At 44.3% G+C, this 18,592-nt stretch overlaps 1 protein-coding gene across 1 annotated transcript; it reads right to left on the bottom strand.

The window, feature by feature from the left end:
* Positions 1-16,097: 16,097 nt before the first annotated feature.
* On the bottom strand, positions 16,098-18,290 carry LOC127899882 (uncharacterized). Its single transcript, XM_052434024.1, has 4 exons — positions 18,126-18,290; positions 17,829-17,980; positions 16,298-17,747; positions 16,098-16,217 (listed from the first exon to the last, which is right to left on the bottom strand). Exons 1-4 carry the CDS (start codon positions 18,288-18,290, stop codon positions 16,098-16,100), a joined length of 1,887 nt encoding a protein of 628 aa, XP_052289984.1.
* Positions 18,291-18,592: the final 302 nt, after the last annotated feature.

Genomic DNA, 18,592 nt, shown 5'->3' with positions numbered 1-18,592 from the left:
CATAAAAGGCTTGGCAGGCCCACGGAGAAGTTGTGGGCTCAATGAGGCCTTGGGCGAGTAACTCTGCACATTCTGTTTGGGCTAACTAAAGCTCAGAAGGAGGCATACCCGGATGGGTTGCTTTGGTAGGATTAAGGTCTTCATTAAGCTTAAAAGGGAGCTTAACGAAATGGGCTGGATTTTTCCACAGAGGATGTGGATGGGCAAAGGCCAAATGATTTGGAGGACAAAACCTTAGTAACTGGGCCGAAATAGACTGATAATCAGGAGGGGACTGGGCCAAATGATAGAGTTTGAGCTGGTCTGTGTATGGTTGGAACATGGACTGGAATCTGAGACCAGTAGGAAGGACTTGAATCTTTTGGGCTTGGAATAGGATATCAAACCCAAGAAGAAGATCTTTGTCAGGTAGGCTAGACCCGATTACATGGGTCCAAACTGTGAGCTTTGGGAATAGCTGAATTCCAATTCTAGACTTGGTGCGGAGCTTTGTAGAAAACAATTTTCCACTAGCAGCACGGAAATGATTTTCATTTGAAATCCAGGTTTCAGGCGGCAAAATAGCAGGGTTTAAAATACTGCGCTGAGCGCCAGTGTCTATGAAGGCAATAGCAGGAATGGGCCGACTGTATTTGGATAACAGGATTTGGATTTTGACGGAAGGAATGGGTTGAACTGACAATTGAGTGGAGGATGAAGGTACTGACTGGATGTGGAAGACAGGGGAATAGTCTTCTGGTTCAGTAGATGAAGTTGAATCTGAATCTGAATCAGAAGTGCCAAGGGCAAAAACTGTATCCGGATCAGGACTTTCTTGTTCAGAGTATAAAAACTCAATTTGGTCAGTATCAGGAGAGAACTGATGTAAGGATTGAAGCTGTTGAACTAAGCGTTGAGACCGCTTAGGGTTCTTAGGGCATTCTTTAGCAAAATGTTCGAGCTTTTTGCAAATGAAGCATCTGCTCTTTGTTCTTCGTCGGTCAAGGATCTCAGAAGGTTGTCGTCTTCTGAAGTACCGAATCTTTTTGGGACGCCTAGGGAATGGGCGTGACTGTGGAGTTCTGGAAGATTTTCTGTGAAACCTGACTTTGTGGTGTTTCGTCATGGAGGGACAAGTACAATGCTTAGAGTCTTTGCACTTGATTTCCAAGTAGGGTTTCTTGCAGGCGGTTTGGAATCCTTCTTTGTCTTTTATGAGGTTTCGGAAGAATTTCTTCTGATCACAGAGGTAATCAAGAGACACTAAAGCCAGCTGGAAGAGACGGCCAAGAGAAAGATTATTGATGTCGAGCTGGGCATTAGCAATCTGGCGACGGATTTCAGGTTGTAATTCTTCAGGCAAAGAAGACAAGAAGACATGCTTGAGGGTGTGGTCATTGATACCACCAATTTTATAGAACAGGGCAGACATGCGTTTGAAATGATAATGCAGGTCAGATCTCTGCATCGAGCAACATCTCATTTGGAGATATTCTTTACGAGCAGTGGCAAAGATAGCTGTAGGTTCTCCAAGAAACTGGGAATGAATGTCCATGAGAGCAGCAGAGACAGTAGGGTGCTGGAGATATAGTAATTGTCTGTATTGTCCGAGACTGTCAAACCAATCACGGAGAGAGCCAGTAAATCGGGAGACAAATTCTTTAAGAACTGTAGAGAGTTCTGCATCAGGTTTAACCATCTGTAGATCTAACCAGGCAGAGAGTTCCTGGAGACGTTCACGCCACCGAGCCGGTGGAAGATCATCAAAGGTAAACCATGGTCCAGCGCCAGGGGCAACTTTAGTTCGAATTCGTGGAGGAGGATTAGAGTTGTCTCCTTCATTTTCTCCTTCAACATCGGAAGGAATGTCAACATAGGGTTGGCCAGGTTCCCGAGGAGGGGGATCAGTAGTGGTAGACTCAGCATGATCCGCCATAAGAAGACGAGAAAGATCAGTCAAGTGCTGTTGGGATTCATCGGAACTGAAACTATGGGGCTCAGAAGTCTCAGTGATAGAATCAAAGGTGTCGACTGAATCAGAGGGACTGGATTCTTCTGAGGAGCGGTGAAGCTGGTCAAGGTCTGGTGCAGTGATAAGGTAAGTCTCAGTAGGCTTCTTTTGTTCGGCTTTAGAAGGAGATTCCGGAAATGGAGGTAAGGCTGAGGTAGATGGAAGGTCAGGGAATACTGGTTCATGTATCTGAAGGGGTTTTTGGATAGCGTTTGAATACATAGGACGAACTGGAGGAGGGATAGACACTGTAGGAGGTGGAACAGGGCGTCGAGGAGGTCGAGGTTTAGGTTTTGCAGGTTGAGGGTTCAAGTGGTAGGTCATGGGAAAGACTTTCTCAGGAGTATAATCCCTTGGAGTAGTAGGGAAAAAGGACCCGAGAGGGTGATATGGTTCTGTGGGAAAATAGGATAGGGGAGCAGTATGAACTGCTTGACGCCGTTGGTTGTCAGCATCAATTCTGGCAATTTCAGCTTGAAGCTGTCTGATTTCTTGCTCTTTTCGAGTGAACTCATGAGAATTATCACCGCGGGCAATCATGGCTCGAAGGTCACGGTCAAGCTGTGCAACCTTAGTATGAAGACTATTATACAAATTGGTCAACTGGTCTGAGAGGGAAGTAACCCTTGTTTCAACAGCAGAGGATCTGTGAGCGATCTGATCAACTTTAGAGTGTAAGGAAGTAAGAGAAGCATTCTGGACTCTGGCATTCTGAGTTTGCCAGTTAAGGACTGCTTCAAAAGGCTTGGGTTCTTCAAGATGTCCACTGGAGGAAATAGGAGAGTTGACAAATGGTTTGCTCCAAACCTGGTGCTTTTGGTCTGAGCGTTTCTCAAGAGGCGGGTACTCAGAACTATAAGCTGAGGCAGAGGCAGATGAGAACATCATGCAGGACACCATAGGAGGTGTAGGCAGAAGACCAGCCGAGGACCGGACTGGTTTGCATGATCTGGGCTGATGTTTCTGGATCCACTGAAGTCCTTTGTCGTAAAGTGGCAAAGAAGGTGGATAATCGGGTTCATCATCATCATCTTCGGGCAAATATAATTTGCAGGCAGGATAGATAATTTTCTTCTTTTTCGATCTGGAAGAATAATCACAGTACCAAACCTCATATGATGCTGACAACCAACGGCGTCAAGCAGTTCATACTGCTCCCCTATCCTATTTTCCCACAGAACCATATCACCCTCTCGGGTCCTTTTTCCCTACTACTCCAAGGGATTATACTCCTGAGAAAGTCTTTCCCATGACCTACCACTTGAACCCTCAACCTGCAAAACCTAAACCTCGACCTCCTCGACGCCCTGTTCCACCTCCTACAGTGTCTATCCCTCCTCCAGTTCGTCCTATGTATTCAAACGCTATCCAAAAACCCCTTCAGATACATGAACCAGTATTCCCTGACCTTCCATCTACCTCAGCCTTACCTCCATTTCCGGAATCTCCTTCTAAAGCCGAACAAAAGAAGCCTACTGAGACTTACCTTATCACTGCACCAGACCTTGACCAGCTTCACCGCTCCGCAGAAGAATCCAGTCCCTCTGATTCAGTCGACACCTTTGATTCTATCACTGAGACTTCTGAGCCCCATAGTTTCAGTTCCGATGAATCCCAACAGCACTTGACTGATATTTCTCGTCTTCTTATGGCGGATCATGCTGAGTCTACCACTACTGATCCCCCTCCTCGGGAACCTGGCCAACCCTATGTTGACATTCCTTCCGATGTTGAAGGAGAAAATGAAGGAGACAACTCTAATCCTCCTCCACGAATTCGAACTAAAGTTGCCCCTGGCGCTGGACCATGGTTTACCTTTGATGATCTTCCACCGGCTCGGTGGCGTGAATGTCTCCAGGAACTCTCTGCCTGGTTAGATCTACAGATGGTTAAACCTGATGCAGAACTCTCTACAGTTCTTAAAGAATTTGTCTCCCGATTTACTGGCTCTCTCCGTGATTGGTTTGACAGTCTCGGACAATACAGACAATTACTATATCTCCAGCACCCTACTGTCTCTGCTGCTCTCATGGACATTCATTCCCAGTTTCTTGGAGAACCTGCAGCTATCTTTGCCACTGCTCGTAAAGAATATCTCCAAATGAGATGTTGCTCGATGCAGAGATCTGACCTGCATTATCATTTCAAACGCATGTCTGCCCTGTTCCATAAAATTGGTGGTATCAATGACCACACCCTCAAGCATGTCTTCTTGTCTTCTTTGCCTGAAGAATTACAACCTGAAATCCGTTGCCAGATTGCTAATGCCCAGCTCGACATCAATAATCTTTCTCTTGGCCGTCTCTTCCAGCTGGCTTTAGTGTCTCTTGATTACCTCTGTGATCAGAAGAAATTCTTCCGAAACCTCATAAAAGACAAAGAAGGATTCCAAACCGCCTGCAAGAAACCCTACTTGGAAATCAAGTGCAAAGACTCTAAGCATTGTACTTGTCCCTCCACGAAGAAACACCACAAAGTCAGGTTTCACAGAAAATCTTCCAGAACTCCACAGTCACGCCCATTCCCTAGGCGTCCCAAAAAGATTCGGTACTTCAGAAGACGACAACCTTCTGAGATCCTTGACCGACGAAGAACAAAGAGCAGATGCTTCATTTGCAAAAAGCTCGGACATTTTGCTAAAGAATGCCCTAAGAACCCTAAGCGGTCTCAACGCTTAGTTCAACAGCTTCAATCCTTACATCAGTTCTCTCCTGATACTGACCAAATTGAGTTTTTATACTCTGAACAAGAAAGTCCTGATCCGGATACAGTTTTTGCCCTTGGCACTTCTGATTCAGATTCAGATTCAACTTCATCTACTGAACCAGAAGACTATTCCCCTGTCTTCCACATCCAGTCAGTACCTTCATCCTCCACTCAATTGTCAGTTCAACCCATTCCTTCCGTCAAAATCCAAATCCTGTTATCCAAATACAGTCGGCCCATTCCTGCTATTGCCTTCATAGACACTGGCGCTCAGCGCAGTATTTTAAACCCTGCTATTTTGCCGCCTGAAACCTGGATTTCAAATGAAAATCATTTCCGTGCTGCTAGTGGAAAATTGTTTTCTACAAAGCTCCGCACCAAGTCTAGAATTGGAATTCAGCTATTCCCAAAGCTCACAGTTTGGACCCATGTAATCGGGTCTAGCCTACCTGACAAAGATCTTCTTCTTGGGTTTGATATCCTATTCCAAGCCCAAAAGATTCAAGTCCTTCCTACTGGTCTCAGATTCCAGTCCATGTTCCAACCATACACAGACCAGCTCAAACTCTATCATTTGGCCCAGTCCCCTCCTGATTATCAGTCTATTTCGGCCCAGTTACTAAGGTTTTGTCCTCCAAATCATTTGGCCTTTGCCCATCCACATCCTCTGTGGAAAAATCCAGCCCATTTCGTTAAGCTCCCTTTTAAGCTTAATGAAGACCTTAATCCTACCAAAGCAACCCATCCGGGTATGCCTCCTTCTGAGCTTCAGTTAGCCCAAACAGAATGTGCAGAGTTACTCGCCCAAGGCCTCATTGAGCCCACAACTTCTCCGTGGGCCTGCCAAGCCTTTTATGTTAATAAACGTGCCGAAACATTACGGGGTAAAAAGCGTCTTGTTATTGATTATCAGCCTTTAAACCAGTTTTTACAGGATGATAAATTTCCTTTACCTCGAAAAAATTCCATCTTTACCTACCTCCAAAGTGCCAGAATATTTTCTAAGTTTGACTTAAAGTCTGGGTTTTGGCAGCTAGGTATTGACCCTGCTGAACGTTATAAAACTGCATTCTGTATTCCCAATGCCCATTACCAATGGACCGTTCTTCCCTTTGGTCTCAAAACTGCACCATCCATTTTCCAAAAAGCCATGACCCAAATCTTCCAGCCCCTCCTTCACCATACCCTTGTTTATATTGACGATTTACTTCTGTTTTCAGGTACTCCAGAAGAGCATCAAGTTTTACTCCAACAGTTCCATGATATCACAGCTCACTACGGTATTATGCTTTCCGACAAAAAGAGTACAATTGCCACAGATACCGTCGAATATCTCGGTATGCAGATAAAGAATGGATTCTATCAGCCTGGACCCCACATTGCACAAGAATTACTCCACTTTCCAGATAAGGATTTCACAAAGAAACAAGTCCAACAGTTCCTTGGCATCATCAACTACATCCGCGATTTCCTGCCTCATGTGGACCAGCAGACAAGTATACTTTCTGCTTTACTAACTGATAGTGGACGGTAGCAATCTTTGCACTGGAGACTTGTTCAGCTCCTTGAATCTGAACTTGGATTTTTAAGAAAGTGGAAAGGTTGGGGTCATCAAGGGAAAGATTGAAGTTGGGATAGACAGTGAGAACAACACTGCCAGCATGCAGGGTAGTGAGGACAGTACCAATGGTAGCCTGCTCATATTGTTTGAAGCGGGTGTCAAGGAGTGCAATACGGGCTGTGACAGGAAGACCTTTTCGCCCATGGAGGGTGAGAATAAGGCGGACACCACCGAGATGAAAGTGAGTATATCGTTGCTGTTTCCAGTGGGAAATGAGCTCAGGGGAAATTTCTAAAGTGACATACTGCTCCGCAGAAGTAGATTGGAGGGAACATTGATCAAGAGACGAAGACTGGATGTACTCTTTAGGAGTGGAACGGGAAGTACTAATAAGAGAACGGATAGAACGAGTGAAACGAGAAGGACGTTGATACAACTGGTAAGGATTAACAAGAGGAAGAGAAGACTAATCTCTTGGGATTCCCGTCACACTACAGCTGTCCAGCGGCTAAAGCAGATAGCCCAGAATCCACCACAACTCAAGATCATGACAGATGGCAAACGTATCCTACAGACTGACGCTTCAGACACATCATGGGGAGCCCTGTTGCTTGAACAGATCGACAAAAAGGAATATCTAATCGAACATGCTAGTGGACATTTTAGTCCAGCCCAGCAGCACTATCACACGATCTACAAGGAGATTCTTGCCGTAAAAAACGGCATCAAAAAGTTCGAATACCACCTCCTTGGCCATAGATTCCTGATCAGATTGGATAATTCCTCTTTCCCTAAAGTCCTCCAGTTTAAAGGTAAAACGATTCCCAACAGCCAGTTACTTCGGTTGCAGGAATGGTTTTCCCGATATGAATTTGATGTTGCACATATAAAAGGACAAAAGAACCTCATTCCAGATTTCCTATCTCGCATTCAGACACCTGCCTCTCCAATCTTCTACACTTCCCCAGTCTTCCCGATCTTCATGGCTACTAGATCTACTGCTACCTCTCTGCCTTCTAAGGCTCTTACCCAAAAGACCTTCCCACGGCCTGTACAAACTTTTCCTTCCCTCTACCGCCTTCAGGAGTTTGCTAAACAATTTCTTTTCCGCTACTACATGAAAGCTTTCTTCCTTGAAGAAAATCCTCACAATCAGTTCCTCACTTTTCATCCCGAGAATCTCTTCCTCACCGGATTCTTCATCCCCTCTCTCCGGGATATCAGTGACGATGAACTCTGGTATTTCTGGTGCTTAACTGCACTCCATGCAACTCAGTTAATCATCCCCTTAGCCTACACAGTCAACACCCTCAATAATCCTTCCAAGGCTACTTCTCTGTTATGGACTCTGTTAGAATGGTTCTCTCCTATTCCTCAATGGAGATCCCAACTCCAGCAGCTTAGTCACAACCATCATCTTTCCACCATCCCTTCTCATGAAGCTGAAAAATTCACATCCGTGTTCATAGTTCACCGACCATATTTCCGTCACCCAGAGACAGCCGCCTTCTTTGCTCAACCACAAATCAGCCACTACCACACAACCCCTCATCCCAGCACACTGGATCAAGACCCCCTGTTCAAAAAGGCTCTCATGAATCATCTCCTGTCCTTAAATCATGTTCCTCCACCACCACAAGACATCATCTCCAGTTCTATTGGACCTCGTCATGACATGTTCATGGTACCTAATCCTTCTGGTTCTAGCAAAGGTATTATTATCAAAGAAGAACGTCCAGATACTCCTCCACAGATTTACTACCAGGATTCTCAGGATCCTGAAGATGACTTTTTACCGCTCAGTCAACTCCTCCAAGAATTTCAGACTCCACCAGAACAAGGCCAGTCATCACGAGTCATTTCACAATCTGAGCCCATCATCACTCATCCACCATCACAATGCAGATCTCTCTGCATTCCCGGGATTGTCCATGCTAAAGGATGTCCTCAGTATGATGGCCCTACTTATCTAGAACAGTGCACCTTATTCTGTGAACCTCATGGAGCCAATTGCCAGATCGCTCACAGATCCTCTGCTGTTGAAACAAGGGTTACTTCCCTCTCAGACCAGTTGACCAATTTGTATAATAGTCTTCATACTAAGGTTGCACAGCTTGACCGTGACCTTCGAGCCATGATTGCCCGCGGTGATAATTCTCATGAGTTCACTCGAAAAGAGCAAGAAATCAGACAGCTACAAGCTGAAATTGCCAGAATTGATGCTGACAACCAACGGCGTCAAGCAGTTCATACTGCTCCCCTATCCTATTTTCCCACAGAACCATATCACCCTCTCGGGTCCTTTTTCCCTACTACTCCAAGGGATTATACTCCTGAGAAAGTCTTTCCCATGACCTACCACTTGAACCCTCAACCTGCAAAACCTAAACCACAGAGGATTCTGGGCTATCTGCAAAGATTGCCTATTTTGCCGCCTGAAACCTGGATTTCAAATGAAAATCATTTCCGTGCTGCTAGTGGAAAATTGTTTTCTACAAAGCTCCGCACCAAGTCTAGAATTGGAATTCAGCTATTCCCAAAGCTCACAGTTTGGACCCATGTAATCGGGTCTAGCCTACCTGACAAAGATCTTCTTCTTGGGTTTGATATCCTATTCCAAGCCCAAAAGATTCAAGTCCTTCCTACTGGTCTCAGATTCCAGTCCATGTTCCAACCATACACAGACCAGCTCAAACTCTATCATTTGGCCCAGTCCCCTCCTGATTATCAGTCTATTTCGGCCCAGTTACTAAGGTTTTGTCCTCCAAATCATTTGGCCTTTGCCCATCCACATCCTCTGTGGAAAAATCCAGCCCATTTCGTTAAGCTCCCTTTTAAGCTTAATGAAGACCTTAATCCTACCAAAGCAACCCATCCGGGTATGCCTCCTTCTGAGCTTCAGTTAGCCCAAACAGAATGTGCAGAGTTACTCGCCCAAGGCCTCATTGAGCCCACAACTTCTCCGTGGGCCTGCCAAGCCTTTTATGTTAATAAACGTGCCGAAACATTACGGGGTAAAAAACGTCTTGTTATTGATTATCAGCCTTTAAACCAGTTTTTACAGGATGATAAATTTCCTTTACCTCGAAAAAATTCCATCTTTACCTACCTCCAAAATGCCAGAATATTTTCTAAGTTTGACTTAAAGTCTGGGTTTTGGCAGCTGGGTATTGACCCTGCTGAACGTTATAAAACTGCATTCTGTATTCCCAATGCCCATTACCAATGGACCGTTCTTCCCTTTGGTCTCAAAACTGCACCATCCATTTTCCAAAAAGCCATGACCCAAATCTTCCAGCCCCTCCTTCACCATACCCTTGTTTATATTGATGATTTACTTCTGTTTTCAGGTACTCCAGAAGAGCATCAAGTTTTACTCCAACAGTTCCATGATATCACAGCTCACTACGGTATTATGCTTTCCGACAAAAAGAGTACAATTGCCACAGATACCGTCGAATATCTCGGTATGCAGATAAAGAATGGATTCTATCAGCCTGGACCCCACATTGCACAAGAATTACTCCACTTTCCAGATAAGGATTTCACAAAGAAACAAGTCCAACAGTTCCTTGGCATCATCAACTACATCCGCGATTTCCTGCCTCATGTGGACCAGCAGACAAGTATACTTTCTGCTTTACTAACTGATAGTGGACGGTAGCAATCTTTGCACTGGAGACTTGTTCAGCTCCTTGAATCTGAACTTGGATTTTTAAGAAAGTGGAAAGGTTGGGGTCATCAAGGGAAAGATTGAAGTTGGGATAGACAGTGAGAACAACACTGCCAGCATGCAGGGTAGTGAGGACAGTACCAATGGTAGCCTGCTCATATTGTTTGAAGCGGGTGTCAAGGAGTGCAATACGGGCTGTGACAGGAAGACCTTTTCGCCCATGGAGGGTGAGAATAAGGCGGACACCACCGAGATGAAAGTGAGTATATCGTTGCTGTTTCCAGTGGGAAATGAGCTCAGGGGAAATTTCTAAAGTGACATACTGCTCCGCAGAAGTAGATTGGAGGGAACATTGATCAAGAGACGAAGACTGGATGTACTCTTTAGGAGTGGAACGGGAAGTACTAATAAGAGAACGGATAGAACGAGTGAAACGAGAAGGACGTTGATACAACTGGTAAGGATTAACAAGAGGAAGAGAAGACTAATCTCTTGGGATTCCCGTCACACTACAGCTGTCCAGCGGCTAAAGCAGATAGCCCAGAATCCACCACAACTCAAGATCATGACAGATGGCAAACGTATCCTACAGACTGACGCTTCAGACACATCATGGGGAGCCCTGTTGCTTGAACAGATCGACAAAAAGGAATATCTAATCGAACATGCTAGTGGACATTTTAGTCCAGCCCAGCAGCACTATCACACGATCTACAAGGAGATTCTTGCCGTAAAAAACGGCATCAAAAAGTTCGAATACCACCTCCTTGGCCATAGATTCCTGATCAGATTGGATAATTCCTCTTTCCCTAAAGTCCTCCAGTTTAAAGGTAAAACGATTCCCAACAGCCAGTTACTTCGGTTGCAGGAATGGTTTTCCCGATATGAATTTGATGTTGCACATATAAAAGGACAAAAGAACCTCATTCCAGATTTCCTATCTCGCATTCAGACACCTGCCTCTCCAATCTTCTACACTTCCCCAGTCTTCCCGATCTTCATGGCTACTAGATCTACTGCTACCTCTCTGCCTTCTAAGGCTCTTACCCAAAAGACCTTCCCACGGCCTGTACAAACTTTTCCTTCCCTCTACCGCCTTCAGGAGTTTGCTAAACAATTTCTTTTCCGCTACTACATGAAAGCTTTCTTCCTTGAAGAAAATCCTCACAATCAGTTCCTCACTTTTCATCCCGAGAATCTCTTCCTCACCGGATTCTTCATCCCCTCTCTCCGGGATATCAGTGACGATGAACTCTGGTATTTCTGGTGCTTAACTGCACTCCATGCAACTCAGTTAATCATCCCCTTAGCCTACACAGTCAACACCCTCAATAATCCTTCCAAGGCTACTTCTCTGTTATGGACTCTGTTAGAATGGTTCTCTCCTATTCCTCAATGGAGATCCCAACTCCAGCAGCTTAGTCACAACCATCATCTTTCCACCATCCCTTCTCATGAAGCTGAAAAATTCACATCCGTGTTCATAGTTCACCGACCATATTTCCGTCACCCAGAGACAGCCGCCTTCTTTGCTCAACCACAAATCAGCCACTACCACACAACCCCTCATCCCAGCACACTGGATCAAGACCCCCTGTTCAAAAAGGCTCTCATGAATCATCTCCTGTCCTTAAATCATGTTCCTCCACCACCACAAGACATCATCTCCAGTTCTATTGGACCTCGTCATGACATGTTCATGGTACCTAATCCTTCTGGTTCTAGCAAAGGTATTATTATCAAAGAAGAACGTCCAGATACTCCTCCACAGATTTACTACCAGGATTCTCAGGATCCTGAAGATGACTTTTTACCGCTCAGTCAACTCCTCCAAGAATTTCAGACTCCACCAGAACAAGGCCAGTCATCACGAGTCATTTCACAATCTGAGCCCATCATCACTCATCCACCATCACAATGCAGATCTCTCTGCATTCCCGGGATTGTCCATGCTAAAGGATGTCCTCAGTATGATGGCCCTACTTATCTAGAACAGTGCACCTTATTCTGTGAACCTCATGGAGCCAATTGCCAGATCGCTCACAGATCCTCTGCTGTTGAAACAAGGGTTACTTCCCTCTCAGACCAGTTGACCAATTTGTATAATAGTCTTCATACTAAGGTTGCACAGCTTGACCGTGACCTTCGAGCCATGATTGCCCGCGGTGATAATTCTCATGAGTTCACTCGAAAAGAGCAAGAAATCAGACAGCTACAAGCTGAAATTGCCAGAATTGATGCTGACAACCAACGGCGTCAAGCAGTTCATACTGCTCCCCTATCCTATTTTCCCACAGAACCATATCACCCTCTCGGGTCCTTTTTCCCTACTACTCCAAGGGATTATACTCCTGAGAAAGTCTTTCCCATGACCTACCACTTGAACCCTCAACCTGCAAAACCTAAACCACAGAGGATTCTGGGCTATCTGCAAAGATTGCCTATTTTGCCGCCTGAAACCTGGATTTCAAATGAAAATCATTTCCGTGCTGCTAGTGGAAAATTGTTTTCTACAAAGCTCCGCACCAAGTCTAGAATTGGAATTCAGCTATTCCCAAAGCTCACAGTTTGGACCCATGTAATCGGGTCTAGCCTACCTGACAAAGATCTTCTTCTTGGGTTTGATATCCTATTCCAAGCCCAAAAGATTCAAGTCCTTCCTACTGGTCTCAGATTCCAGTCCATGTTCCAACCATACACAGACCAGCTCAAACTCTATCATTTGGCCCAGTCCCCTCCTGATTATCAGTCTATTTCGGCCCAGTTACTAAGGTTTTGTCCTCCAAATCATTTGGCCTTTGCCCATCCACATCCTCTGTGGAAAAATCCAGCCCATTTCGTTAAGCTCCCTTTTAAGCTTAATGAAGACCTTAATCCTACCAAAGCAACCCATCCGGGTATGCCTCCTTCTGAGCTTCAGTTAGCCCAAACAGAATGTGCAGAGTTACTCGCCCAAGGCCTCATTGAGCCCACAACTTCTCCGTGGGCCTGCCAAGCCTTTTATGTTAATAAACGTGCCGAAACATTACGGGGTAAAAAACGTCTTGTTATTGATTATCAGCCTTTAAACCAGTTTTTACAGGATGATAAATTTCCTTTACCTCGAAAAAATTCCATCTTTACCTACCTCCAAAATGCCAGAATATTTTCTAAGTTTGACTTAAAGTCTGGGTTTTGGCAGCTGGGTATTGACCCTGCTGAACGTTATAAAACTGCATTCTGTATTCCCAATGCCCATTACCAATGGACCGTTCTTCCCTTTGGTCTCAAAACTGCACCATCCATTTTCCAAAAAGCCATGACCCAAATCTTCCAGCCCCTCCTTCACCATACCCTTGTTTATATTGATGATTTACTTCTGTTTTCAGGTACTCCAGAAGAGCATCAAGTTTTACTCCAACAGTTCCATGATATCACAGCTCACTACGGTATTATGCTTTCCGACAAAAAGAGTACAATTGCCACAGATACCGTCGAATATCTCGGTATGCAGATAAAGAATGGATTCTATCAGCCTGGACCCCACATTGCACAAGAATTACTCCACTTTCCAGATAAGGATTTCACAAAGAAACAAGTCCAACAGTTCCTTGGCATCATCAACTACATCCGCGATTTCCTGCCTCATGTGGACCAGCAGACAAGTATACTTTCTGCTTTACTAACTGATAGTGGACGGTAGCAATCTTTGCACTGGAGACTTGTTCAGCTCCTTGAATCTGAACTTGGATTTTTAAGAAAGTGGAAAGGTTGGGGTCATCAAGGGAAAGATTGAAGTTGGGATAGACAGTGAGAACAACACTGCCAGCATGCAGGGTAGTGAGGACAGTACCAATGGTAGCCTGCTCATATTGTTTGAAGCGGGTGTCAAGGAGTGCAATACGGGCTGTGACAGGAAGACCTTTTCGCCCATGGAGGGTGAGAATAAGGCGGACACCACCGAGATGAAAGTGAGTATATCGTTGCTGTTTCCAGTGGGAAATGAGCTCAGGGGAAATTTCTAAAGTGACATACTGCTCCGCAGAAGTAGATTGGAGGGAACATTGATCAAGAGACGAAGACTGGATGTACTCTTTAGGAGTGGAACGGGAAGTACTAATAAGAGAACGGATAGAACGAGTGAAACGAGAAGGACGTTGATACAACTGGTAAGGATTAACAAGAGGAAGAGAAGACTAATCTCTTGGGATTCCCGTCACACTACAGCTGTCCAGCGGCTAAAGCAGATAGCCCAGAATCCACCACAACTCAAGATCATGACAGATGGCAAACGTATCCTACAGACTGACGCTTCAGACACATCATGGGGAGCCCTGTTGCTTGAACAGATCGACAAAAAGGAATATCTAATCGGACATGCTAGTGGACATTTTAGTCCAGCCCAGCAGCACTATCACACGATCTACAAGGAGATTCTTGCCGTAAAAAACGGCATCAAAAAGTTCGAATACCACCTCCTTGGCCATAGATTCCTGATCAGATTGGATAATTCCTCTTTCCCTAAAGTCCTCCAGTTTAAAGGTAAAACGATTCCCAACAGCCAGTTACTTCGGTTGCAGGAATGGTTTTCCCGATATGAATTTGATGTTGCACATATAAAAGGACAAAAGAACCTCATTCCAGATTTCCTATCTCGCATTCAGACACCTGCCTCTCCAATCTTCTACACTTCCCCAGTCTTCCCGATCTTCATGGCTACTAGATCTACTGCTACCTCTCTGCCTTCTAAGGCTCTTACCCAAAAGACCTTCCCACGGCCTGTACAAACTTTTCCTTCCCTCTACCGCCTTCAGGAGTTTGCTAAACAATTTCTTTTCCGCTACTACATGAAAGCTTTCTTCCTTGAAGAAAATCCTCACAATCAGTTCCTCACTTTTCATCCCGAGAATCTCTTCCTCACCGGATTCTTCATCCCCTCTCTCCGGGATATCAGTGACGATGAACTCTGGTATTTCTGGTGCTTAACTGCACTCCATGCAACTCAGTTAATCATCCCCTTAGCCTACACAGTCAACACCCTCAATAATCCTTCCAAGGCTACTTCTCTGTTATGGACTCTGTTAGAATGGTTCTCTCCTATTCCTCAATGGAGATCCCAACTCCAGCAGCTTAGTCACAACCATCATCTTTCCACCATCCCTTCTCATGAAGCTGAAAAATTCACATCCGTGTTCATAGTTCACCGACCATATTTCCGTCACCCAGAGACAGCCGCCTTCTTTGCTCAAACACAAATCAGCCACTACCACACAACCCCTCATCCCAGAACACTGGATCAAGACCCCCTGTTCAAAAAGGCTCTCATGAATCATCTCCTGTCCTTAAATCATGTTCCTCCACCACCACAAGACATCATCTCCAGTTCTATTGGACCTCGTCATGACATGTTCATGGTACCTAATCCTTCTGGTTCTAGCAAAGGTATTATTATCAAAGAAGAACGTCCAGATACTCCTCCACAGATTTACTACCAGGATTCTCAAGATCCTGAAGATGAATTTTTACCGCTCAGTCAACTCCTCCAAGAGTTTCAGACTCCACCAGAACAAGGCCAGTCATCACGAGTCATTTCACAATCTGAGCCCATCATCACTCATCCACCATCACAATGCAGATCTCTCTGCACTCCCGGGATTGTCCATGCTAAAGGATGTCCTCAGTATGATGGCCCTACTTATCTAGAACAGTGCACCTTATTCTGTGAACCTCATGGAGCCAATTGCCACAAAAGCTGCGTCAACTACCGCAGATTTGAATCCAGCTCCAGCTCAGATGATTACGGGATGAATCTATCCTCTCCGTAATCTCCGCCGCATGTCTTGTCTTTTATGTAAAAGATAAAGTTAGGGGGTCCTGTCCCTACTTTACTTTATTAAAGTAGCTTTTATGTCTTGTCTTTTTATGTAAAAGATAAAGTTAGGGGTCCCTATCCCTACTTTACTTTATTAAAGTAGCTTTTATGTCTTGTCTTTTTATGTAAAAGATAAAGTTAGGGGTCCCAATCCCTACTTTACTTTATTAAAGTAGCTTTTATGTCTTGTCTTTTTATGTAAAAGATAAAGTTAGGGGTCCCTATCCCTACTTTACTTTATTAAAGTTGTTTGCTTTTTGAAAAGATGAGGGTCCTGTCTCACTTTTCAAAATTTGGCTTTCTCCCGTTGTAATCCCTATATAAGGGAGCCTCCTCTTAGTTTTTCACTAAGGAAGAGGTGAGCCTTAAAGTAATATATTGAGTGTTCTATTATCCATGTCTCTCTAAACTCCTCTTTCTTAAGTTCTATGGAGCTCTGAAATAGATAAGAAAAAGAATAAGGAAAATTTTAAAAACGAGTTTGTTCAAAACCAAGTTAGTATGCTCTACACTTGCCTTTGTATGAAGGATCCTGTGTATCAGAACACTTGAGACGGTCTTTAGCTGTTTTCTTATCTGGTTTGGTACCCGTTTTAAGCTAAGGAAAGCTGTTTTCGGGTTGTATAACGGCAGAATTACAGCTGTAGTGTGACGGGAATCCCAAGAGATAGGATTCTTTTTTAGTAAAGCAGAAAGTATACTTGTCTGCTGGTCCACATGAGGCAGGAAATCGCGGATGTAGTTGATGATGCCAAGGAACTGTTGGACTTGTTTCTTTGTGAAATCCTTATCTGGAAAGTGGAGTAATTCTTGTGCAATGTGGGGTCCAGGCTGATAGAATCCATTCTTTATCTGCATACCGAGATATTCGACGGTATCTGTGGCAATTGTACTCTTTTTGTCGGAAAGCATAATACCGTAGTGAGCTGTGATATCATGGAACTGTTGGAGTAAAACTTGATGCTCTTCTGGAGTACCTGAAAACAGAAGTAAATCGTCAATATAAACAAGGGTATGGTGAAGGAGGGGCTGGAAGATTTGGGTCATGGCATTTTGGAAAATGGATGGTGCAGTTTTGAGACCAAAGGGAAGAACGGTCCATTGGTAATGGGCATTGGGAATACAGAATGCAGTTTTATAACGTTCAGCAGGGTCAATACCCAGCTGCCAAAACCCAGACTTTAAGTCAAACTTAGAAAATATTCTGGCATTTTGGAGGTAGGTAAAGATGGAATTTTTTCGAGGTAAAGGAAATTTATCATCCTGTAAAAACTGGTTTAAAGGCTGATAAACAATAACAAGACGCTTTTTACCCCGTAATGTTTCGGCACGTTTATTAACATAAAAGGCTTGGCAGGCCCACGGAGAAGTTGTGGGCTCAATGAGGCCTTGGGCAAGTAACTCTGCACATTCTGTTTGGGCTAACTGAAGCTTAGAAGGAGGCATACCCGGATGGGTTGCTTTGGTAGGATTAAGGTCTTCATTAAGCTTAAAAGGGAGCTTAACGAAATGGGCTGGATTTTTCCACAGAGGATGTGGATGGGCAAAGGCCAAATGATTTGGAGGACAAAACCTTAGTAACTGGGCCGAAATAGACTGATAATCAGGAGGGGACTGGGGCAAATGATAGAGTTTGAGCTGGTCTGTGTATGGTTGGAACATGGACTGGAATCTGAGACCAGTAGGAAGGACTTGAATCTTTTGGGCTTGGAATAGGATATCAAACCCAAGAAGAAGATCTTTGTCAGGTAGGCTAGACCCGATTACATGGGTCCAAACTGTGAGCTTTGGGAATAGCTGAATTCCAATTCTAGACTTGGTGCGGAGCTTTGTAGAAAACAATTTTCCACTAGCAGCACGGAAATGATTTTCATTTGAAATCCAGGTTTCAGGCGGCAAAATAGCAGGGTTTAAAATACTGCGCTGAGCGCCAGTGTCTATGAAGGCAATAGCAGGAATGGGCCGACTGTATTTGGATAACAGGATTTGGATTTTGACGGAAGGAATGGGTTAAACTGACAATTGAGTGGAGGATGAAGGTACTGACTGGATGTGGAAGACAGGGGAATAGTCTTCTGGTTCAGTAGATGAAGTTGAATCTGAATCTGAATCAGAAGTGCCAAGGGCAAAAACTGTATCCGGATCAGGACTTTCTTGTTCAGAGTATAAAAACTCAATTTGGTCAGTATCAGGAGAGAACTGATGTAAGGATTGAAGCTGTTGAACTAAGCATTGAGACCGCTTAGGGTTCTTAGGGCATTCTTTAGCAAGAGGAATTATCCAATCTGATCAGGAATCTATGGCCAAGGAGGTGGTATTCGAACTTTTTGATGCCGTTTTTTACGGCAAGAATCTCCTTGTAGATCGTGTGATAGTGATGCTGGGCTGGACTAAAATGATCACTACCATGTTCGATTAGATATTCCTTTTTGTCGATCTGTTCAAGCAACAGGGCTCCCCATGATGTGTCTGAAGCGTCAGTCTGTAGGATACGTTTGCCATCTGTCATGATCTTGAGTTGTGGTGGATTCTGGGCTATCTGCTTTAGAGAGACATGGATAATAGAACACTCAATATATTACTTTAAGGCTCACCTCTTCCTTAGTGAAAAACTAAGAGGAGGCTCCCTTATATAGGGATTACAACGGGAGAAAGCCAAATTTTGAAAAGTGAGACAGGACCCTCATCTTTTCAAAAAGCAAACAACTTTAATAAAGTAAAGTAGGGATAGGGACCCCTAACTTTATCTTTTACATAAAAAGACAAGACATAAAAGCTACTTTAATAAAGTAAAGTAGGAATTGGGACCCC

The sequence above is a fragment of the Citrus sinensis genome, chromosome 9, assembly GCF_022201045.2.
Source record: "Citrus sinensis cultivar Valencia sweet orange chromosome 9, DVS_A1.0, whole genome shotgun sequence".
In the NCBI taxonomy this organism is placed as follows: Eukaryota; Viridiplantae; Streptophyta; class Magnoliopsida; order Sapindales; family Rutaceae; genus Citrus; species Citrus sinensis.
The sequence above is the reverse complement of the archived record's forward strand: the minus strand, read 5'-3'. Positions and strand labels throughout refer to the sequence as shown.

Bases quoted from the DNA above. Each gene is read 5' to 3' on its own strand.
- LOC127899882 (XM_052434024.1), bottom strand. From the start codon at position 18,290: ATGACAGATGGCAAACGTATCCTACAGACTGACGCTTCAGACACATCA. The intron at 17,981-18,125 runs GTAAAAAACGGC...TCCTTACATCAG, and splicing joins TCTACAAGGAGATTCTTGCC to TTCTCTCCTGATACTGACCA. The intron at 17,748-17,828 runs GTCAGTACCTTC...ATCCAAATACAG, and splicing joins TCCCCTGTCTTCCACATCCA to TCGGCCCATTCCTGCTATTG.